Below are 24,879 nucleotides of genomic sequence, written 5' to 3' on the forward strand. Positions count from 1 at the left end.
TCCATTCTATACCCTGGAAGAGAAATTCCAAGAATAATGCAGAAACATAGGCTTTGGCTGAAAACGTGTGGAATAAGAAGTTTCTGGCTTCCTAAAGCAGATGAATTAGATCTAGTATTGGCATGCTCTTTTTCTATTGGAATTACTAACTCTGAAAGGGTCACTAGAATGGTCCTTGCAATAAACTGATTTTTAGAACATGAATTCTAAAATCAGTCCTTCTTAATTTATACACACACACACACACACACACACACACTCAGCACATATAGACACACACACATTTTTTTTTTTTTGCGGTACGCGGGCCTCTCACTGTTGTGGCCTCTTCCGTTGCAGAGCACAGGCTCCGGATGCGGACGCTCAGCGGCCATGGCTCACGGGCCCAGCCGCTCCGCGGCATGTGGGATCCTCCCAGACCGGGGCACGAACCCGTGTCCCCTGCATCGGCAGGCGGACTCCCAACCACTGCGCCACCAGGGAAGCCCCACACACACATTTTTAATAAATTTGCTGATAGTGTGGTCAACTCAAGGATCTGCTGAGTGAAAGATCGAGGACAGAGGCTTTGTTCAATAATAATCATAGTAGTTACCATTGTTGAGCATCTACTATGTGCTAGACTCTTGACATTTTCTCACTTCATCCTTGAAACACTCCTGAAAGGTGTTTTTTTTTTTCTTTTCTTTCACATCTTTATTGGAGTATAGTTGCTCTACAATGGTGTGTTAGTTTCTGCTTTATAACAGAGTGAATCAGCCATACATATACACATTATCTCCATATCTCCTCCCTCTTGCGTCTCCCTCCCACCCTCCCTATCCCATCCCTCTAAGTGGTCACAAAGCACCGAACTGATCTTCCTGTGCTATGGGGCTGCTTCCCACTAGCTAGCGATTCTGAAATCGATATTTCCAGCACTCAGACTTAGATCCAGCACACAACTGGTACTTAATAAATCTTTGCTGATTGAATAAATGATGGTTACCTATCAGGAGAACACATCTGAGAGGGGTTAAATGTTGCCCAAAGTCACTTGGTAAGGCCAGATCCCCAAATCTGTTATCCTGGACTATTTTATGATACCATTACGCCATCTTGCATATAGATTTTATAAATTATCCAAAGAAAAAATTACCTAGAAAAGATGAGAAATAGACAAATATATGAAAAGAGATCGTGATAACAAAATAGTATGTACATCAAGGTGTTATGTGTTTTGCTTCTCCCTGAGTCAAACCTTTACAATAAAAATGTTCATAGTCTGGTAAATTTAGTAGGCGCTTCAGCTAAGAAAAGAAAACAAGAGGCCCTCTAAATCTTGCTATGAAAACTCACTGCCAGCTCTAACCAGGAAGCCTGTAGGGATATGAGTGTAACAGAAAGGACAAGACCTTCATGCACAGCATTGGCTGATGGGTCTGCTGATGTCATAAGCTTGTTCTTATCATAGCTCTAATTTCAGCCGACATGGTGGTCATAACACGGCTGACAGAGCCCACACCAAACACAAGGTATATGCACATTTCAATTTGTAGGTAAGGGTGGGAACACCTTTTACTTTACGTGGCTCTTTCTCTAGTGGGTGAGGAGAGTGGGACAGAAAAGAATATCATGTTTGGCCACACATACTGTGAGCCGGGATTCAGAAGGAAGAGTAGTTGACGAAAATTTCTGCTACTGCCAGTTCATTCCATTTGTTGCCAGCTTTACTGTCCAAATATTCACCCCAAATATGTCAAGAAAATTAAAAGAAAAAAAATGATACAACAAAACATCCTTTTGAAGTAATTCAATTTCAGTATTTATTTTGAAAATTTATTGAATTATAGTAGAGGAAACCCACTAAATTAAGCCAGCCAGACTGGTATTTTTCTTCCTAAGAGTATGGCAATATTTATTATTTTACCTCTCCATGAGGGGTTGATTAAAACTAGAAAATAAAACATTTGCAATGTCATAATATATTCAGAATAAGGTGGCTTAGACAGGCAAATGAAAAAATATATAGGGCCAATCAGTATTTTCTATTCCACAATGTAACAGATTTTCTTGAAAAACTGCATTCTGGAGATAGGCATTATGATTTTTTTAAAGGGACTCCTACTCTTTTGTCTGCTGCACACGATACCCTTACTCTGGAAGAGGTGCCATTGACTTCTACAGATAGAAAATGTGTGATGTTCATTTTAAAATTACTAGTAGAGCCTGCTATTGACCATCTAATTATGCCGAGTTCCATTTATAAACATAGCTAACCACTAAGTTTATGGAGACTTTTTGTGCTGCTTTAATAGGATATTGATCGAGAGCACAGTTTGAGTGGACTGCCATTGAATTGTATAATAGCAAACAAGAGGCAAGGTCACAGCCACTGTTCATGCTAGGGCTGCAGTGTATTTTTTATTATAATCTTTTTGTTTCTTCCTTTAATGCTCAAGCCCAAATGGTTTCTTTCGAAAGGAGAGCTTGCGTAAGAATATAACCTTATTTTTAAAAATAATTTCCAGTGCCATGATCAAAGGTGAACCAACAGGCCACCTATTCAGAAAAGAAAGTTTCAAATCTATTCCACAACAGAGACCTAAAATCTGGCAAATAAACGGCATCCCAAAGGACTGGGACATCCGGAATCCCTTATCCTACACCAGTTTCCTCATGAGTCCTTCTCTGCAGGAACGTTTCGTAATTTTCAAGTTTGGGCTTGTCCCTACCAAAGACCTTCGTTTCCTTATTGCACCGTGGAGCTGAGTTAATTCTGTTGTAGTAGCGCCATCACGGCAGGTTAGACTATTGACAATAGTTCCTACTAAATTGCCGGTCAGAAAATCCAAGGGTGTGGATATGGGCCCCCAGAGACACACAAAGGACCTAGAGACTTCAGAGAGAATTTTACAAATGAACTGCAATCTGGATCTTCATGACAATTCTCGTGTGAGAATCCAGAAAGAGTGCACATTTCTAAGGCAGAAAACAGCCACTAGGGTGCCACCTCATGCCAGGCTGAGGCATATGCCTTGCTCCATTCACTCCCACTCTCCATTGACAAACAACTCGGGAATCCTGTAGCCACCCAGCAGCCTAGCTTTGTGGCAGAGCCAGGACGATTCAGCTGCTGGATTTTAATAGATTCTGCAGCAATGCAACAGGAACCCAAAATCAGTCTGGGTAACTGAGAGTGGTTTTCACACCCAAAGACGCTAAGGCTGGCCACAGTGTGCTGAGAACCCTGGCTTTTCAAAATTCCAGGGCCATGAAATCATACCCAGCCACGAAGTTTACTTAACCCTTGCAGCCAGCTCGGGTGTACAAACCACTGCTAGAAAATTAGAACCCGTCAGGCCAGAGTCACAATGGCCTGTGTGTATTTGCGGTTTTCCTCTTTCCCAGTGAAGTATTTAAGGTTTCAGAGTCACTCCACCAACTTCAAATAAAAGAGTCAGCACTTCAGAAGGATATGGGCAGAAGTAGTGGATTTTTTCGGGAGGGTTTTCTGGGTGCATACCAGGAAGGATATTTGACAGCCTCAAAAGCACACACTTTGAGGAAAACACTGGTGCAAAATAAACGAGAGGGTGCTGACAGAGAGCTATCTAAGCAGCATCAATTTAGCCACCAGTAGAGTGGGCTCTCTTTGTAGCAACTTCATGGGAAAGAGACCCATCTGAAAATGCTTCTAGAAGGCTTTGTTGTAAAATGCAGCATCATGTAAGAGCCATTTCAACAGATGGTTCCTGTCTCTTTCCTCACAGTCTTATGCTAAAACAACTTTAATGATTCTGAACCTCATCGTTAGCACTTATAAACCCCCTCCCCCAGAGCAGAGAAGACTTCTCTCTCTCTCTGGCAACGTGTCTAGTGGTCTGTATGTCGCCCTCCCTCCCCCGGAACAAAGTAATAAATAACTAGAACTACTTTCAGATGGTCCTAGCACATGGGGGAAAAGGTAGGAGGAGAATGAATATACATTTACTTTTATGCTACAGTACTCTCTTTGCTGCTAAGAGAAACAGAACTCTCCTTTCTTGCCTTTCACAGAGCCTGGATGATGCAAAAAATTAAAAGGTAGGCAGGCAGAAGGTAAGGGTAAGAGGGGAATTGGTGGGAGACTGCAGCAGGAGGCCCTGATTCCAACAGCCCTGGGCATCTGAGGAGGATGATTTCATGTCAAGCATGAAAGCAACCTTGTCGCCTGACCCTTCACCTCTGAATGTGCAAGGCTAAGCCAGCAGCTTTCTCTTGAGTTTCTCGGCCATGGCCACCCTGTAGTAACACGATTATAATCAACAAACTTAGCACAGTTATTTCAGTGAATCCTCATGAGGAAATACTGAAATAGCATCTCCCTCCTCTATTAAATTTGAAAGGAGGAAAACTAAAAACAGAAACGAACGGGAAACCTCGGGAATGTCAATATTTGTATTAGCAAATTTAAAAACTGAATTCGAAAGATCCAGAAAGAGGGAAAATTTTCAAGCTGAGGCCACCATTAGTGTGAAATTTCTGGGCCACGTATGTGGTCCCAGGTGTGACTGGGGGGACTGGGTGGGGCTGGGATAGACAGGAGGAAGTTAAGAAGAAATGTGCAGCACAGTGGAAGAAATTCTAAGACACTGAGGCCATTAGAAACATCCAGGTGAAAGGCTAAACTATGAGAAAGAGTAAAAAGATCACTTGTTGGGGGAGTGGGAAAATGAGTAGTAGGAGCACACGTGATTTGTAAGGAAGTGAGACTATTCTGTATGGTACTGTAATAGTGTAATAATATGATACTGTAATAGCCTATTCCGTATGCTACTGTAAAACATTTGTCAAAACACATAGAATGTACAACACAAAGGATGAACCCTAATGTAAACTACAGACTTGAGTTAATAGTAATGTATCAATATCAGCTCACCAATTATAATAAATGTACCACACTGACAAAAGATGTTAATCATAGAGGAAACTGGGGAGGAAGCGATATTGAGAGTCTATTCATTAAAAAAAATCAAACCTGAAAACAAATCCAGGAAAAAAATTGTAATTAAGTATTTTACTTGTTTTGGTTTACCTGAAAATCATGTAAACGCTTTTTTTGATGCACATATTAACAACTGAAAAGTTTATCAACTCTCATAAGAAATGATAATTTAATAAAAGCACAGAATCTTTGGATCGTTTAGTTCTATAATGCAGTTATAGGAGAGGTCATGACAAAAATGTCTACAGGCAGCTAGCTGGGTACAGTAAAGTGAAAAGAGCAAGTTTCTTAACTTTGAGCATCACCGACTCCTTCATCTATAAAAAGGGACAATAACAGCAACCATGGGAGGACTGAATGGTGCCTAGCACAGTGCCTGGTACTTGGTGTCTGCTTGATAAATGCTGGCTACTGTAATTTTTCATAGGTTACATTATGCTCCTACCAGGGCTAACGTCATGCATTTAATCAACTTACATGCCAGTTAGCTTATTTCTATCTCAAGGTTACAGAACGCACCCCAGCCCCACTTATCTGGAAAAAGTGTCCACTGCACCTCTAGAATGGATGCTTAGCTCTTCTAATGTGGGGAGGTGGGCAGTGCCGTAAGGAATGGTTAAGGATTTTGACTCCATCATACGGTCTGAGTGTTACATCTTTCAGAAAGGTGTGTGGGTGAGGAAACACGAGCTGGGGGACCCTTCCCTCATCAGCCAAGGCAATCTCGAGACACAGACCCTGAACAAACCTGGATTAAAGATCTGCAGGAGGGAGGGGGCTCTGGATGGCAGTTTGGCCAGAAGCCATGGTTGAGCTGACGCAGCCCAGTCCCACTCTTGCCAAACAGTTGCAGTCAGCATGAGGGCATGTGTGAGTGAGTCCTAGAGCAATTACACAGCAGTGTACAGAATCGAAAAGCATTCAAGGGCCGAAGGATGCTCGCTATGCCAGGCATCAGCAACACAGCCCTCTAAACAGGGACAGGAAACAAACCAGGTCCCTCTGTAGATTCAGTGTGTGGTCCGGCCATACCCCCCGGCAATCTCGAAGGCAGGTTGAGAATTCCCTTGGCAACCACGTGTGATAGACTGAATGGAAATCTAGTCAAGTTTGGAACTGATAAGGCTTGGGATATAAGACCTTAAAGGGACACAGAGACAGTGGAAGAAGGATGAGATTCTGGGGATGGTTCTGAGCAGTGAAGGCCTTCACATGCAAACCCCCAGGCCTCAGGACACTGATGGTAATGAAGACTAAATGTAAGCATTACAGCAGCAAGGGTAGAATTAAAAAGGTCTTGTGCACCAATCTTAAAAGGGTTTTCTTGTCACTCATTAAGACTATGATTAGATCCCAGTAAGGGCTCTATGAATGAATATATGCCCCAGTAATGCTATGAGGACAGTTATACTCTAATACATATACTCTATATTACTCTTATTATTAAAATTGCAAGAAAAATGTACGATGATGATCACCTTTTAAAGATCTTAAAAAAGTAAAAATATATACATACAAATGCATTTTTATTTGTCTACGGCAAATAACTGGGTTATCGGCTGTGCTAGGGCAGTACGTATCTTCCAAGTTAACAAGGCAATCTTCTCTCCAGCTCGCTGGTTGGTACTCTAAGCACACTTCATCATATGGCAACAACTTCGCCATTCCAAGTCATACCTCGCTGCTCATAATGCTTCGTTCTTTAGGGTTCTGACCCCCTACACCAGCACATCACAGCATTAACCAAGGGTTCCCGACTGTAGAATTCTAACACCCATGGTTACCTGCCTGCTGTTTTCCCTGTCTAGTCTCAGGTTGTAGATTTCTTCAAGTTCCTTTGGGCTAGTCTAAGAGTACAGATTGCAGTGCTATACAGACTTAGCTTAACTTTTTACCCACTTGTTTGACTTTGGAAAAATGACTTAACTAGACCCTCGATTTAACTCATTTGTAAAAATGAGAGTAATTTCTTAATCTCACATGTTTATTGCAAGGATTAATTTTATGTAACATACATGAAAGCCTAGCACAGTGCTTGGCGGATAGACTCTCCCTCCACCCTCAGATCCCCTGCCCACACCTTGTATCCCACTTTCTGGATTTTTAAGAAATAAGAACAGACAAGAACCTGAGCCTGTGAGATCAGGATGGCTGGGCTTGCTTGACCTGACATCTTGTCATGAGATTGACTTGCTTACTCGGTCAAGCTTGCAAGACTGTAATACAGTGAATGGAGGGTATGAACTTGAAATAAAAATATTTATTTTTACTCCACCTCATTCCACAAAGAATTTGATGCAGCTTGAAACCAATTTCAACAATGTAAATTTTATCCACCAGTGGGATTTTGAAGTTGAAGGGGGATAAAAAATAAAATTTTAGGGCTTCCCTGGTGGCGCAGTGGTTGGGAGTCCGCCTGCCGATGCAGGGGACACGGGTTCGTGCCCCGGTCCGGGAAGATCCCACATGCCGTGGAGTGCCTGGGCCTGTGAGCCATGGCCGCTGAGCCTGCGTGTCCGGAGCCTGTGCTCCGCAACGGGAGAGGCCACAACAGTGAGAGGCCCACATACCGCAAATAAATAAATAAATAAATAATAAAATTTTAATATTTAGTATAATTTTCCTTGGTATTGGGACCTAGACCACCACAGTCATTGTAGATACACTTTTTTAATGTTAGCCAGAAACCTTTATTTTAATCCATTAAGCACAATAGGCACAATGCCTAAGGCCTATGATCTTTTCAAGGCCTGCAAAGTTGTTTGAAGTGTGATGAAAATTATTTTTATTAGTTTTTTGAAGTATAATTGATGTATATGACATTATATTAGTTGCAGGGGTAATATAGGTAGGGTTTTAAATAAAAACAAAGATGTTTTTGTGGGTAACATAGGCATGGTTTTAAATAAAAACAAAGAGTGTGTGTGGGGGGATGTGTGTGTGTTTATATGGGGTGGAGGGAGGGAGAGGGAGAATCCTATACTTTCTCCTTGGACTGTCTGGATTATGTCATAGCAAAAATACAATCAATGACCCTTTGATCAATGGAACAGGGTGGTGACAGGTACTCTTAATTCACTGTTGTTGGTGATTATTGACAAGCCTGTAATGATCATGCTGCACGGTGTCACTCATGCTAAGGGCATTAGCATTCTTTAAAGGTCAAAAACAAATTCTTTTAAAACTCAGAATTTCTTAGAAATCCAGGAAGCCTCAATGTTTTTAAAACAGGTTCACACTGTAGACTAGGGACTATGTGAGACACTCAGGATTTCAGTTCTTTCCCTGTGTCTCACATTAAAATGATATTAATTTTTCCTGACTTAAATTCTTGGCTGTCAAACAAACTACGCGGCAAAATTCTTCCAGTGGGAGTATGAAAAGGAGATTCTGAAAGGTATTTATGTCTTTAGGAGGCCTAGGCAAAAGGTAAGCACAAACCCAAGGCAAATCTGTACCAAATCAAAGCAAAATTATACTTACTCTGTGACACTCTTACTAGCTCAGTCACACTAAAAACCCCTGATGTGACAAAACTGTCCTGGAAGCCCAAATGTCCTGGGGAAACAAAAACAAAAGAAGCGAAGTGTCATAAATAGAAGACATCTGACAAGAGAATTTCAAATATCAGTTTCACTGTGATCAAAAAATGTGAAGTCTAATTTCATATTCTGCTCTAGTTAGAGTCACGTAGGAGGGTAGAGTCATTTAGTTACGTAGATGGTTTTTTGGTTTGAATCTTTGAATCTGGAGCTTATGGAAAGCTATGACACAACAACTGGGTGATTTTTGAAATGGTTAAAAAAAAAAGTTCAACAGGAAATCTGAAACAAAAGACGATTTAAAATAAATGGTTACCTTGGCTGACCTCTGAGACCTTCACAACCGGGATGAAAACAGCCTACCTAAGAATCAGCTAGGATAGCTGAATTCCCTAACGGTTGTTAAACATTGTTCTCTAAAGAAACATCTGATCGGGATTAGCTGTCCATTCCCTCAAACCAAAGAAGATTTAAAGAGGTTCCCCCTTCATTTCTACAGGCACCATAGCGTGAATCCTTAAGAAGTGAGACTGCAAAAGACAAGCCCCAACACTTGAAACATAAACACAAATTCTTTTGAGCACAAATAAAACTTTATATTTGTTTTGAGACAAGAGTTTTTTGTGGAGGGGTGGGTTGAACCTTATTTTTTGAGAAAAGATAATAAATTAATTGTTCAAAATGACTTACTCTTTGATTTCTGTATCTGCTTTATTTTTGCTGGATATAATTTCCTTTAAGATATCTGATATTACATCTAATTGCCAACTGCTTATTTATTTTTATGGTATATACAGGAACATATTTATAAATGGCAAGGAATACATAATTTATGAATGTCATTTCCCTCTCTGCCTCTAAAGTCTTCTGATTCTGAGTCTCACAGGTAGAATCTAGCTGAGGGATCTGTTTATAGGGCTAGTGTAATCTGCTTTAAAATTAGGGTCAAGGAAAAGTAGTTGGCTGAAGGGATTTTTTTTTAAATAAGTGTTCTTTGAAATAAGAAACATACTTTTAAGAAACGCAATGTAAGAAATAGGACTAGTCTGAATGTACAACAAACAATCAATAAATAAGATTTATGTTATTGATAAAAGCAAGATTTTGCCCACTACTAAAAGGAAGCAAGTTTACCTGTGGCATAGTTTATGCACCAATAAATTTGTTAAATATCATGCACATAAACACATGCAAAAAAAAATCACCATGCTTTGTAGAATTATAAATGGACCTACAAATTATTCTTTTTCTTTTGGTTACATTGGACTTTTGCATAAGAAACATGTTTTGGCTGAGAATTAAAAGACAATTTTCAGTCAATTTTGATATCAAACATACAATCTATGATATTTTAGATGAAGCGGCTCTAATTTTTAGAATATACAGTAATCATAACTTGCTTTTTTAAAATAAAATGGCACGATGTGTGGTGATGGATGTTAACTGGACTTTATTGGGCTGATCATTTCGCAGTACATACAAATTGAATCACTGTGTTGTACACCTGAAACTCATAGAATGTTTATGCCAATTATATCTTAATGAAAAAAAGAAAAAAAGAATCATGTATATACACCACAATTTTTTAAAAAGGCAAAATTCATTTGAAGAAGGGCCTAAGAAATTTCACCTCTTAAAACAACCCACACCCAGGTATTTAGTTGACTTCTACTTGGTAAGCACCTGAGGTGTTGTCTCTTGGGTTAAAAGAACTGAGAAGTAAAAATAAATAAATACATAAACAAACAAACAAATAAATAAATATTTCTAACAAAGTCTTGGCAAAACAGCATAATATCTCTTTCTACTGTGACAACGTTAACATCACATTTATCCCACAGACCATAACAAAGGAAATCCAACCACAACGTACATTAAGTTTGACTTAAGACCCATATAACAATAGCAAGGAAATTCAGAGCTGAGTGGGAAAATCCGGGTTGATCTCCAGCTCTTGCTCATCTCTGTCTGCGTCACTTGCTTGCGGGCTGATACTTGTTTCAGTTCCAACCTGTGAAATTCCTTATTTTAAGGATGACTTAAAATGAATTTCTGAACAGAGTGAATGTGAACGTACTTTAATCCTGCCACCGGAAAAAGCAACCAATCTATTTTGAAAACTTAGTTTCGTTTAGCATAAGGACTTGGGAGGGGGAAACCTGAGTGTTCATCCATTCAAACCATCATCCTCTCCGGATTGTTCCTTTTCTTTTGTCCACCTCTTAAATACTGGTGTTCTCCAGCATCTGTACTCATCTCTCCTTATATATATATTCCCTATGTTATTTTCTTTATTTCCATGATATCAGCTACCAAGCCTGACTGTGATATTTGTGAAACTAGAAAAATGTTTGCTTGCTTCACCACTGTATTTAATACTTGGGACACAGCAGTTAGTAAGTGCAGATTTGTTGAATCAGTGCATGAATGAATCTATAGGCCAATGACTCTCAAATCTTTATCTTTTGCCAAGATCTCTCTCCTGGGCTCCAAACCCATAAATCAAAATGTTTATTAGATATTTCTATCCAGATAGCCCACGGGTATCCTCAGACCAAACATGTCCAAAGCCGAGTTCCTTTTCTTCTCTCCAAAAACCTGTTCTTACTCTTTTGAATTCCCTACTTCAATGAACCATCCACTGTTCATCTCATTTTCTGTTTGGTGTCATCCCTGAATCTTGCCTCCTACAAACACTCATGTCCAACGAATCTCCACTGATTCCATTTCATACTGCTTCTTCACTCCATGTATATCTCCATCTCTCCCTTCCAACTGTGGCCCTGGCTCTTCCTACTTCTCACCAGCATGATAGGACAATCTCCTACATTCTCTGTCATCAGTCTTGGCTTCTCCTCTCATCTGCTCCCCACTCTGCAGCCAGAGCTGTCTCCCTGATGGGCAGATCTGATGGTTTATTCAGCAAATACTTCTTGAGCACCTCCCGTGTGCCAGGCATTGGGCCAAGGGCTCGAGACACAGTCCCTGCCTTCAGGAAATTTACAGTCTAGGATCAGACACAGCTGAAAATCTAAAACAAATGAATTATTTTTAAAATTATAAAGGGAATAAATAATACGAAGGAAACAAATAAGAAAAACTTTAGAAACAGTGGCCAGGGAAGGTCTCTCTTAAGAGCTGACATCTGAAAGATACTAAGGAGACAGCCCGGAAAAGAAGGAGGAAGAGCTCTTAAGGCAGAGGGACTGGCATGTTCAAAGGCCCTGAGGTAGAAAAGAACAAGGTGTTGAGGAATCTGAGATAAACGCAATGTGTTCAGAGCTCACTGTCCTGTCAGAAATCTTGCAAGAGCCCCACAGAGTGTTCAGGGTTTAGTACAAACTCCTTCACGTGGCGTACGACCTCCACACCCCCTCCGTTTTCCTCTTCAGGCTCATTTTCTATCTCTTGTCTTTCTCTTCCAACCCTACCTCTTGGCCGAAAGGAATACATGCTCCTCCCTGAAATGCCTTGTCCTTCATACCCTTTGTTTGTCCACCTCCTACTTGTCCTTTAAATCTCAGCTTTGTTGTCATCTCTATCAAAAACCTTCCTGGTTACCCCCACTGCTGGCGAAGACTTCTTTTCTCTTTTCTCAATATTCTCCTGGTGTACTAAGCTCTAACCTAGGACTTAGCACACTGAATTGTAATTTTGTCTTTTTCTCACATTAGACTGTGAGCCCTCTGCGGGGAGAGAGTGCATCTTCTGCGTCTCCAGCCCTTCAGGTCCTAACTCAGTGTCTGGTATGCAGTACGCACTCCAGACATGCCTCTGAATGAACACAACTCAAATTGGGTTCAATATGCTTTCTTTCCTTTTTTATAAAAACGTTAACAGAACTTCTTATTTCTGTCTCTTTTTCTCTCTCACCTCTAGCAATGAAATCAAGCCAACGTGCACCTAAAAACTATTAAAATAAACTATCAAAATAGTTCCTCCCAACTAAACAGGACAAGGACAGGATGGGCAAACCACTTAGACAAAGCTTCCAGTCGAGATGGTGCTATCAGTTTCCCTGATGAGAAATGTCTGGGGTTGTCCTAGTGTTGTGATTATGGTTAATATCTTTGGGAGACCAAATAAAAACACAGATAAAGGGCAGCGTTATATAATGGATATAAGGGGCGGATCTAGTCCCACACTAAAGCTAGGATTTTGTGTCACCCTGAAAGTCACTGCAAAAATAACAATTGGATCCTCCTTTCCCTTCCAGCAACCTGCCTCCTAAAGCCATTTTAATAGAATATGTGTAATTTAGAAGATGAAATATATGTCAAGGTACAATAACCAGAAAAATAACAATAAAGAGTAGAACTACTTCACAAACTCTGAAGCCACCATCCCTTTACAGTATCATGAGATTATCAGATTGCCTTGACTATTTCATGTTTATAATAAGTCCCCAAGGAAAGGCCAGTGTAAACACTCCATGTAACTTTAAATGACTATGAAACTGGTTTTGTTCCTTCACCAATTATTTGGAAACCCAGTGATGAACTCTAGAAGAAGATAGCAACGAGAAATGAAACCTGAGAAATGATGGAAAAAATGACACAGCTAGCGTAATTACTAAGCAAACCTGAGCAGATTAGTCTTTCGTTCTTACTAACACAAACCAAATCACAAAAATGACTTTCAGGGAAATAACACCCATCTTGATGTTCTACTTTATTGCAAGATGAGAGAAAAACAGAAAAGACAATAAAAAGGCAAATTCAAGTACGTAATTCAGAATTCAGACGTTAGCATTAAAAGATCTTCAGATAGAAAGCTGATTAAACATTCCCAAAAGGTCCCAAGATTTATGTTTTGAATAGGGCCTCTCAGAAATGAATGCAAAACCTATACTTTCGTTAAGTATGTCTCAGGTGAAAAGCCAGACTGCACGCTGATCTGACTCTCTCCAATTCTGAACTACTGTTCAGGAGTAATTGTACAGGACATTGAAATAAGGAGCAGATTCTTTCTCATTTTAGATAAAATGGCTAAAATAGTTCCCTCACTGAAGTCTTGTTCAATGAATTTCCAATTACAGTACAGGTTTCAATACCTGGAGTCAGTCATACTCACAGTGGGGAGAGATTAGGCCTTCCAGAGAGGCAGAAATATAAAAAGCTAAATTCTGTTATGGGTGGTTAGGAGAAGCATCTCTCTTTACCTTGATGATATCAGCAGTTATTATGGAAAATGCCATTATATGGGAACCAAATCTTATCTCATGAAGGGACTGCACATCTATCTACCTCTTAAAGGAAAAAAAGTTCGATTTGCAGAGACACAGGTAACCTTGCAGAACCTTCACATGTTGGGGAAGGAACAGACAAACCATCTGGAGGGCTGGTCTTTAACGAAAGTTGAAATGCCCATGAAACAGAGTTAATGTATCTGAGGAGGAAAGTTTATACATGAGGTGGTATGTTTGTTTGTCCTGTTGGAAGAGCAAAAGCTCTCAGCTCTAAATTATCAAACCTCATCTGGCCAGTAGATGTAGGCCAACTGCAGTACACAGGTCATTTCACCACAAAGAATGTACAGCCTGCCTTCCGTATAGGGGGTTCAGAACCTGTGGATACTGAGGGCCAACTGTGCCATTTTACACAAGGAACTTGAGCATCTGAGCATTCTGGTATCCACGGTGGTCCTGGAACCAACATCCACGCATATGGAGGGACGAGTGTATCTCTAGTCTGTTCTCCCACGGTAAACATGGTCCCGTCACTGGTAAGCCAGGCCAATGTCTGGGACTTTTCATGCTTGGGTCTGGGCTCCTCAAAGAGAAAAGAGCTCCCTCAATGTCAGGCCATCTACATTCCATAAGTACTTGGGACTGTCTGTGACATGAAGACCCTGAGCTAAATCCCAAAGACATTGCTCTCACAGAACTCACGTTCTCCTGCTCCTAAAGAAAAGTTGACCTCATCAACTGTTCCTCCCTGGAATTTTCATTCCTCCTTCGGTGAGCTCCCCATTGGCTTATGAGCCGCGTGAAGGGAGGGAACGTGGCTCCTTCCTCTTCCCCGTCCCCCCAGTTCAGTCCATACTTGGCAGCTGTGCTCAATCAATACTGTTGAGTAGACCTTCAGCTTGACGTGCCTTCTGTCATAGGCTCTTTCTCTTTATTTGACAGTGATTTGTTTTCCTGTTGCCCTTCAGCACTCCTACAACAAACCAGGTAAGAGCAGGCTGTGTCTCCTGATCTGACAATGCCCACAGGGCCCAGCACAATCTCTGCTTCTAGGTGTGTAATGAATATTGATTCAGTGATTCAGATGAGCGCCTTGAGATACCCTCATTTAGTAGTCCTCTAAAGCACAATGTAAATTATTTTAGCTTACGTCCAGTCACATTTTCCTTCTATACTTGTATTTTGGAGTATCTTAGAAAACAGGTTGTTGTTTTTTTTTAAGGTGGGGTGGAGGTATATTTCTACTGATCCATTAAGCCCGAATTTTAATATTTTGGTCTGCAGACAAAGACAGAGCCCATGGGATGGGAAAGCAATAAGACAGAGGAAGCTGGGACCCTGAATGATGGTGTGAAGTGGAACCCCCCTGCCAACTTAGCCTGTCATCTGGAACAATTACAAAAAGAAAAATAGATTTTAATGTACTTTAACCACCTATTTTTTTGGTCTCTGTTATAGCAGCCTCGTACTTAACCTAACCAACATAAGTGCCAGTCTTTCCCTTTTGAATTGAAAGTGCTACAAATTAGCAGCCCAAGGGCCAACTTCAGTCTGCAAACACATTTTGCTTGGCTAGCAGAGTACTAATTTTTTTTTTTTTTTGCATACAAAAGGTTTTTAAACTGAGAGCGAGCTTACAAATATACCACACTCCCCAATACTCTTTATTGTATTTTATTTATTTAAGTGTTCTGTAAGGCCCTTATAGGCAAAGAAATTTGTGACGCCAGCTAGGTATCTTTTCTCCACTTTAACCTACTAGCACAATAGGGAGAGAATGCATGGATGGTTGGTGTGTTTTGTCTGATAATAAAGCCATCAGTATTTCATGATTTCTTCGAGAGTTAAGTTTAGATTTCTTAGCTAGGTATTTAAAGCCCTTCAAAATCTGGCCTCTAATACACCTTCTCAGCATTTCAGGTAGTAGTTCCAATACCACCCAAATACATACTCTCTGTGTTACAGCCAAGATGTCCCACCTGCTCTTCTCCAAATACTGATATGTTCCATCCTCCATATCAGGGTTCATATCAGCACTTCCCAAACCGTGCTATGTAGAATAGTCCCCCAAAATGCTCTACCACAAACGAATTAAAAACAAAGACACAAATACATATTAAATAAAGATTTCCATAGTAAAATAAGTTCAGAAAACATTATCACACCCACCCTTGGAGAATGATGAGGAAAAATTACATATTAAAGCCTCTGAAAGTTCCTGCAACAAACAAACTTTCTTAATATCATTTAACTCACGATTTCCTAAATACTTTGACAAAGATACCATTTGTTTTTGGCAAATGTTGTTCTGTTAATACACTATTCTGCTCCTTTTCCTATTTTCCCCATTTGGTTTATGTACCAATGTGCCAAGGGGAAAGCAGAATCTGAACTCTCTGAGCTTATTAATTAACACATTTAAGGCAAGGCTCAAGGATATTCCACGTCTTAACTTGCAATCACTTTAAAATATCTACATTAGGGAAATGGATCAAGCTGGTAACAGGTATTATAAAGTTAAGCTACCTAGCTGAAAATTTTTCCATAGAACAACTCTAGGTAGCATTAATTTTCATCAAAACCATAGCTTTCATTTATTCAGTATTTACTACGTGTTTGGCGCTCTGCTGAACACTTTAGTCATATTAGCTCTAATTCTTCCTGCAACTCTGTGTAGTTGGCAATATTCTGATTTTACAGAAAAGGAAGCTTAAGCTCAATGAGGTTGACTTGCCTAAGGTCACACAGCTAGTGGCAGAATTAGGATTAGAACACAGGTTTGTTTAGTTATCTTTATATAATGAATTTTATTGCATTTCAATCCAACAAATATAATGCTAGAGACTTGATTATCCAATCTAGCCCAGAGGCCTTATCACATCTTTTTACCAATTCCTGCAGTTAATAAGGGAAGAGTAGTATTTCATTAAATTAAATTTCATGGTTTGACTTTACATAAAGAGGGTTTATGAATTTGAGTTACAAGTGATTAAGCATTTAATTAAAGGACTATGTCTAATAGATTTCAAAACGCCTAAATAAAAAGTGAAAAAAGATTTTTACCTATTTGTATGTTTAGAAATACTGGATGCATGACATCACAGAATGAACTGGAAATGAAGGGATCTTAAAGATCATCTAGTAATGGAGTAATCATTGTGTCATAAAGAATTTTAGACTAATAAAATAATGAGGTTTGATTTTTAAAAAATAATTCATTAATATGTTTGCCTTCCTATAACTTCACCTCATTAGCCCCTGGAACAGGCAGAATAAATGTAATCTCCCTTCCATTTTGCTACCCTTCAAATATATGAAGACAGTCCCTGAGCCCCGCTCTCTTCCCCAGGCTAAACATTCTTCCTTTCATTCTTTTGTCATGTCAGCAAATTAATTTTCCCGTTGCCGCTAAACATTTAGAATTATACATATATTATACCTATAATAAGCAGAAATAGATATTTTGCAAGTGGACCCAGCTACAAATTAGCTTTGTACAAGAACAGAGAAACACTTGCTTTAGGGAATTTTTTTCAAAGCACCGTAAAAAAAAAAAAATTTTTGCTTCATGTTAGAAAAAGTAAGTTCCAGTATATTAGCATAATAAGATTAGTATTTTATAAATATTTGAAAATTAATGTTTTGTTTTGTTTTTTGTGTGTGTGGTACGCGGGCCTCTCACTGTTGTGGCCGCTCCCGTTGCGGAGCACAGGCTCCGGATGCGCAGGCTCAGCAGCCATGGCTCACGGGCCCAGCTGCTCCGCGGCATGTGGGATCTTCCCGGACCGGGGCACGAACCCGCGTCCCCTGCATCGGCAGGCGGACTCTCAACCACTGCGCCACCAGGGAAGCCCAATGTTGTTATTTTTAATGCATCATAAACTTAAAAGTATTTCATAATTAACCTGGTTTTGAACTAAAAGGGGTTTTTAAGCAACCTTATTGTTTCTATGTTCTGAATCAAAGTTTTCTCTAAACTTGGACAGTAACAACTGTTAATCTGCAAACAGATCAAGCTATTTGTAATAGCTTTAGTGTCTGCTTATAAACTCTTACATATACTAGAGGGAAAAAAAAGGAAATGCATTCTCTGAATACATCAGAAACTGATTATCTTAAATGAAACAGACATGAAACTGTATCACCCGAGGGCTACCCTGGTTTATGGATGTAAAACAGAAAAAAAAAAAAAAATAATGCCCATCATTCTGTTCTTCCTTTTTAGGTTTAATTATCATTGCTGTGAAAACATTCACAGAGAGCCCTCTTTGCTAAACCACCTGAGGACACATGCAATGACAAGGAAAGAAGATGACCAGGGGCCATGTGCTAATTTTAAGACACTTAACACTGATTTTGGTTCACCAAGCATGGAAAGAAAAATCATTGATGAACTGAAGCAATATATTTTAAAAGAATTCTTGCAATGACTTGTCCAAGACTACAAAAAGAAAAAAAAAATTACAAATAGGTAGGTCCCATTTTCTAAATATATAATAAAATTAGTTAATGTTTAGAACCACAAAATACAAAGAGCTTCCATCCTTTTTAAAGTCATTTTTTTGTGCAATTCCTACTCACCCAGCAATTACTTAGCTACTGATGCCATAATTCACAGCATTTATTAAATTATAGGATCTATATTATACATTTCTGCAGATACCACGGCATGCCACAAATTGTGCAGGCCACTAGACTTTGAAGTTCGCTGGCTCAGCACAAACACAAAGTGTTTTAGAAGTAGCAGAAAATTCTTTGTGAAATATAACAGAATGAATTAGACTGTTCAGGCCATGTCGTGTTAGCACAATGGGGGAACACTTTTAAGACTTTAAAGTCATGTAATACAATTCTAGCCTGGATTTTTCTTGTTAGAAAAAGTAGAATGGGAGTGATTGGAAGAGAAAAGGGCCAATATTTGACAACAGAAATCAGCATAACCTTTTAACTGCAGCAGCCATGGGTGACTGCCCTTTGACCTTGAAAGATTATGTGGGATTTCAATGACAACAGCTGGAAGTGAGCATGTGTGAATGGAGAACACAGATCTGAGGCCTGGTACAAAAGGCTGCACAATCTCTGCCCAGATCAGAGTGCTGATTAGAAATTGTTTCCTGGTCCTGGCTTAATAGAGTGTGATAATGAAAGTTTTTTTTTTTTTAATTCTTCCAGCAAGAAATCATTGGTAGATTTCTTCCATACCTACTCTCCCTCTTCAGCCCCTCAAATCTTCTGGGCTTCTATTTATAACAGCCCCATCTTTCTTACGGACATAGTTAAAAACAAAACTTTGTTTCACAAGATACCTCTCACAGACAAAATTTCTTTAAGTTCTTGACTTCTTCTCCTGAGTTTTAAAATAACCTCTGGCATTTCACGCAGGGTATCATTATTTTTTGTTTAAGGATCTGTCATACATACACACACACACACACACACCACACATGCACACACAGACACAACTTAAATGAGAGTTCAGTGAAAGCAGGAACTGTATGTATCTCATCTTTTTAATTCCACCATTTATACAGTGATTAGCATATGGTGGGTCCTCACTATATGTATGACAATGGAACACAGAAATGAAGTATTTATTCTTATCCATTTATTCTTTTTATTCTTCTTGGGATATAAAGGTAGGTTCCCACACAAACATTTAATAATATCACCTTTTTCTTCAACAATTTTCACATATAAATTAGCAATTTTTTGTTACATCTTTAGGTATGTTTACTCAAGAATTTACTCAAGAATTTATGAAAAAGATGAGTTAATTACTTCCTTTCAAAGATAAGGTAACTTAACTTAGTAGATACAGAGATTTGACTGCTTGGTGAATGTGGTCATTTTGATCCATAAGACCCTCAATGAATGACATTCATTGAGCTGAAATGTACATAAACTGATGCAGGTGCAATCTCAAATTTCTATGCGGAATCCCCATACTTGCTGACATTGTTCTGAAACCACCCGAACGATGCCACATGATTACTGAAAGGACACTGAGTTATGACTCATTTATGTTGTTTTGGTTTTACCATACACTCTATCTTACCTTCCATTGCTCTGGATTTTGCTAATTTCTCTAGCTCTGGATTTTGCTAATGACTCTAGTTTCTACATCAAATGAGCAACTCCTTAGCTTCAGTAGAAGGGAGCCTTTCCTTTATGCAAATAATACCCTGACTTGGGCAAAAACCAACCTGGCTGTGCAGCGTGAGACAAGCAGAGGCTGGTGAAATTGACTTCCAAAGCAGACATGCGTTGTCTGCCTACATCCTTCTATAGCAACTCTAGATGTTATTCCAAACAAGCCACGGGACAGATTGTTTTTCAGAACAGACCGAATCCATTTGCTGTTTCAAAATTCTATAAACAGAGTATTAAGGAATTCAATTCCCACAGCAACTATATGGGCGTTGGCTTCAGTTTTATGGGAGTTTCTGCCAAGCTCACATACTTGTAGAACTATTGGTTTAGAGTGTCCTTTGCAACCCAGAGCAGGAGGGATCATTGTTTGTGATCTCAGTTCACTTTAAGGACTGGGTCTTGCTGGTGACAGGTACACATGATAAATGTTCCAGAAGCCTGACCTAATTTCCCTTGAAGTGAGTGTTTTGCTAAGAACATTCCCTCAAAGTGTCAGCTTGCAACCAAGGATTCAAACCTGCCAGTGTCCATTCTTCTTAGCGAGTTATTACCATTGCTTTGAAAGTTCACTCAAAAGGAAGCTAATTCTGCCTCACTTATCAAGCTTCTTCGAACTTACTTTTGCACTTAAATAAGTTATATATTTAATGTAAAATAAGTAATTATCAAACATACTCAGTTTCATAGTTTTTAGTTGTTGGCGATCAGAAAAACAAAACACTGTGGGCTAAGTATAAACCAAGGTGAACTTGCAATGTGTCTTTTCTCTTGTAAAGGGATCAATATGGCAACGTGTTCATTCATCTTGTCTTTCAAAAATTATATTTGCAAGGTATTATTTACATATCATATAGTAGTAGGGAAAATATTACAGAAATCAGAATCCCAAATGTCCTAGGCCTCAGTTTCTGTAGTTGTAAAATGGCACTAATGGTTGTACCTACTTTAAATTTGCTGCTAGGAATAATGAGATAATGTATTTAAAATATTTGGCCAAGAACCTAGAACACAGAATGTGTTCAAAAAATGATAGCTATTATTATAATAATAAATCTATTCTTTATATCTTAGATGTTGATCAGATAGAAAAATTTTAAAAGAAACCAGTAGAAATAACTATGTTCTTTTGATGTAGAATAATAAATAATGTAATATCCATATAAAAGTTGTGTATACAAATAAAAATGATGTAATTTTATTTATAATGAATTCTTGAGTGGAAATGAAATTATTTTCTAAAGCAAGCAGCAAAAAACTTATTAAAAACAAATCCTCTAGCATTTCTCAGGTTTTTCTAAAGTGAGATAAAAGCAGTACTTAGTCTCCCAATTGTTCTAAATAAACTGAGTGCAAATTTTAGGAATCTGATTCCTATATTTACTTATAAATATATTTATTCAGAATATTTGTAAAAATATAATTATTTATAATTCCTAAAATAATTTTAAATATAGATTTATTCTTTAAATGCACCTTAACTGTCTACATGGGCCGAGCATTATCCTAGGTATGGGGATACAAATTTTGGTTTCATATCTTGGGGGTGATAACTATAGAAACTCAACCAAGAAATGGACCCTAGGTCAATTTTTTTCCAGTAGATCAAGTTTTACCTAATTTTTCAATAAACAATATTTAGGAATATTTAGAGAAAGAGAGAATGAAAAATGGCACACTTATTTTGCCAGTTACATTTTACTTTTTTAAAGAATTTTTAAAGAATTTTGGTTTGCTAAAAATTCTAATTGGTAACTAAATGCAAGCTGCATGTTCTAGAAAAGAGGTATTTAAAAATCTAATTTTGTTTTTCAGATGAAAACTATTTAAACTTTTTTAAACATTAAAATCCTTTGGATGGCATAAAAATGCCTACAAAATAACCAATATTAACATCAAATGTAGAAATACCTTTTGGAAATGAACTACCCTCAATCCAGAGCCCCCATACTTCAGCTCCTTACTTCAACATAGACAGAGAGCCATCAGAAAGCATCATTAGAGGAAGGGTCTTAATTCCTTAGAGCTTTAAATCAATGCTAAAAGAATCTGTCCTTTTAGGCAGAAGAATGATGAACATGTTTCCCTTTACTACCTTGATCACTGAAGCCCTTCATGAGGCAGGCCATTTCCTAGATTTTAGGGAAAACAGAACCTCTGTATGACTCACAGAGTAACCAGGTACGTCTTAGACCTGGCTTTACCTAAGCCAGAGCACTGAGTTCTTCTTCGAATTTCTGCAGTGTTTCTCCTCAGGGTTATCAGCATTTTGAGAGGGATTCCTTCCAATGTCCAGAACTACCTTGTATGCTGTGTAGGACACTTAGCATCCCTGGCCTCCACCAACTGAATGCCAGCAACATCCCCTCCTTGTGAGAACCAAAAATGCCCTCACACGTTTTGAACTCCCCTCAAGGGGGGACATTTGGTCCTTTGGTGAAAAATATTCTCTAGTGTATAAACACTGTCTTACAAATCTCATTAGGTATTTGATACTACGTAATTTTGCCCTCTACTTAGCTGACTTATTTGTCTCTATAATTAGAATGCAAACTCTTGTAAGCCAGGGACTGATTCTTACAATTCTTTTGAAATTTCACTTCCTCCTCAGTCCTGCCCTCTACCCCTCACCCTTATCCAAGTATCTACTTCGGATATTACAGTTAGAATTTGACTTTTTTAAATTTTATCAGAAATACTGTAAGTTTTGTTTTGTTTGGGGGGCTCTCATATATATGGTCCATAAATATAAAACATATTTTGGCCTTTCTGGAAGAGTCTTGATTTCAAATATTGGCTCACTGGTTTGTATGTGTATGTGAACATATTGGCCAAGCCTCTCTGATCTCCTCTTGTTGCCGAGAAGATACATTCACTGTTAATAAACTCCCAGGAACCCCACAAATAGTTTGTTTGTTCATGACAGTGTCACTGTACCTCAAGTCCACAGACTCTACAGAAATATGAAGTAACATGTAAAGCTTGAAAATAAACATTCATTCTGCTCTCTGCTCTCAGAGAAAGGATGTAGGTGAAATAAAAAGAGACAAAGGGCCAAAATGACCCAAGTCCCTGTTGCTAGCACCAAACCAACTACACTATGAAAATAAACTAAACTAAGCAACAACAGGTTACATGCTGTCAACCAACCAGGAATCGCAAGGACTGCCTTTGTCTCAAATGTTTGTTTTGAAGGAGGGCAGCTCCTCCAGCTCTCTCATTTTCTTCTTTAATCATTCTGATACTTTACTGAATTTTTCCAAAAGTAAGAGCCAAGGGCAGCTACCCAGTACCTGTGGCATGGAAGTCCTTCTGCTTTGTGATCACCAAGGTGCACTCCATTAGCTCCTTTCCTACCCCTAACACTAGGGGAGCTACAAAATCTTCCCAGGTTGCAGAACAGTCACAGGGCAGGTGGGAGCCCTGTGTGCATGCATGCATACCTGTACATATACATACGTGTGTTTAATTTCGTTTACTCCCTCAAAAACCAACACAGAGAAAAGCACTTTCTTTTCAGATGTAAACTGTCAGGGGCATCAAATAATATATTTTTGACTAATGTAGGCATTTCAGGTCTTCAATGTCACCATTAGCAACAATACGATGAGGGACATGATTTGTGGCTAATTTGTACATGGAGCTCTTCTGGGCACAGCTGGTGAAGCCAACAGCATTCTGCTCTGTTACATAGTAAATCATTTGACAAAATCAGTAAGCTCAATGGCCAATTTCTGAGGTTCCAGCTACTATCAAAAGGGTTAGGGAGAAGTTAAACGTAGTTGTTGTTTTTGTTTTAAGGTGCTTTAATTATAAACCTAAAGTTTTCTCTACAGCCTGATTCATTAATTCAACAAATCTGTTGATGCCAATCTATGAGCTAAGTCTAGGTGATGAATTTGGAACAAATATTAACAAATTCCCTGTCTTCAGTTTAGCAAAAATACCTTTCAAAGAAGAGCTAGTAAGAAGACTGGATTCACCTCTGCAAGACCCAATTCAAATGTCATCACCTTCTGATTTCATTTCTGTATCCATAGAGCATCACAGGCCTCTACATTGTAGGCTCAATAAATATTGACAACTGTCTGAGAGAAGACGAGAGTGTAAGTGATCAAACTTATGGGGATCAACAAGGATAACCCTATGGGTAGGGAGCCAAGTGTATATGTTGGCAGCAGGGGAGATGGCAAGTATTACTGTAGATAAAGGTTGTCTTTTTAAATTTAATTTAATTTATTTTTTATACAGCAGGTTCTTGTTATCTATTTTATACATATTAATGTATATATGTCAATCCCAATCTCGCAATTCATCCCCCCACCCCCCTCTATCCCCCGCGCTTTCCCCCCTTGGTGTCCATACGTTTGTTCTCTACCTATGTGTCTCTATTTCTGCTCTGCAAACCAGTTCATCTGTACCATATTTCTAGGTTCCACATACATGTGTTAATATACGATATTTGTTTTTCTCTTTCTGACTTACTTCACTCTGTATGACGGTCCCTAGATCCATCCACGTCTCTACAAATGACCCGATTTCGTTCCTTTTTATGTCTGAGTAATGTTCCATTGTATATATGTACCACATCTTCTTTATCCGTTCATCTGCTGATGGGCATTTACTTTGCTTCCATGACCTGGCTATCGTAAATAGTGCTGCAATGAACATTGGGGTGCACGTGTCTTTTTGAATTATGGTTTCCTCTGGGTATATGCCCAGTAGATAAAGGTTTGAAAGGATGATAGGGCCAAAATTTGTAGAGTTTCAATAAATTTGGACAATATTCTGTAAGTAATGGTCAGTCTTGAATCATAATTTAATGTATTATTATTATTACTAGGGGAATGTTGCCCATAGCTTATTATTTACGTTTATAAGACATGGTTCTCATTCAGTTACCAGCTTTGTGACCTTGAATAAGCTAATTAAACTTTCATTAATTTATCCAGACAACATATGTTGAATACCTATTTGTTCCAGGCACTATGGGAGTCATTCGGGTGTATATCTTTGACCTTTAGGTACTTGCAGTC

At 38.8% G+C, this 24,879-nt stretch overlaps 1 protein-coding gene across 4 annotated transcripts in view; it reads right to left on the minus strand.

The window, feature by feature from the left end:
• The window catches only part of NFIA (nuclear factor I A), a 392,758-nt gene that overhangs the window by 147,775 nt on the left and 220,104 nt on the right, over window positions 1–24,879 (minus strand). For all 4 annotated transcript variants that reach the window (XM_027108350.1, XM_027108349.1, XM_027108353.1 and 1 more), the window contains exon 4: window positions 8,450–8,524. In XM_027108350.1, the coding sequence (XP_026964151.1) occupies window positions 8,450–8,524 (75 nt within the window). The remainder of the gene's footprint in view (window positions 1–8,449; window positions 8,525–24,879) is intronic.

The sequence above is a fragment of the Aethalodelphis obliquidens genome, unplaced genomic scaffold (assembly GCF_003676395.1).
Source record: "Aethalodelphis obliquidens isolate GAN/ISIS:26980383/991018 unplaced genomic scaffold, ASM367639v1 scaffold9, whole genome shotgun sequence".
In the NCBI taxonomy this organism is placed as follows: Eukaryota; Metazoa; Chordata; class Mammalia; order Artiodactyla; family Delphinidae; genus Aethalodelphis; species Aethalodelphis obliquidens.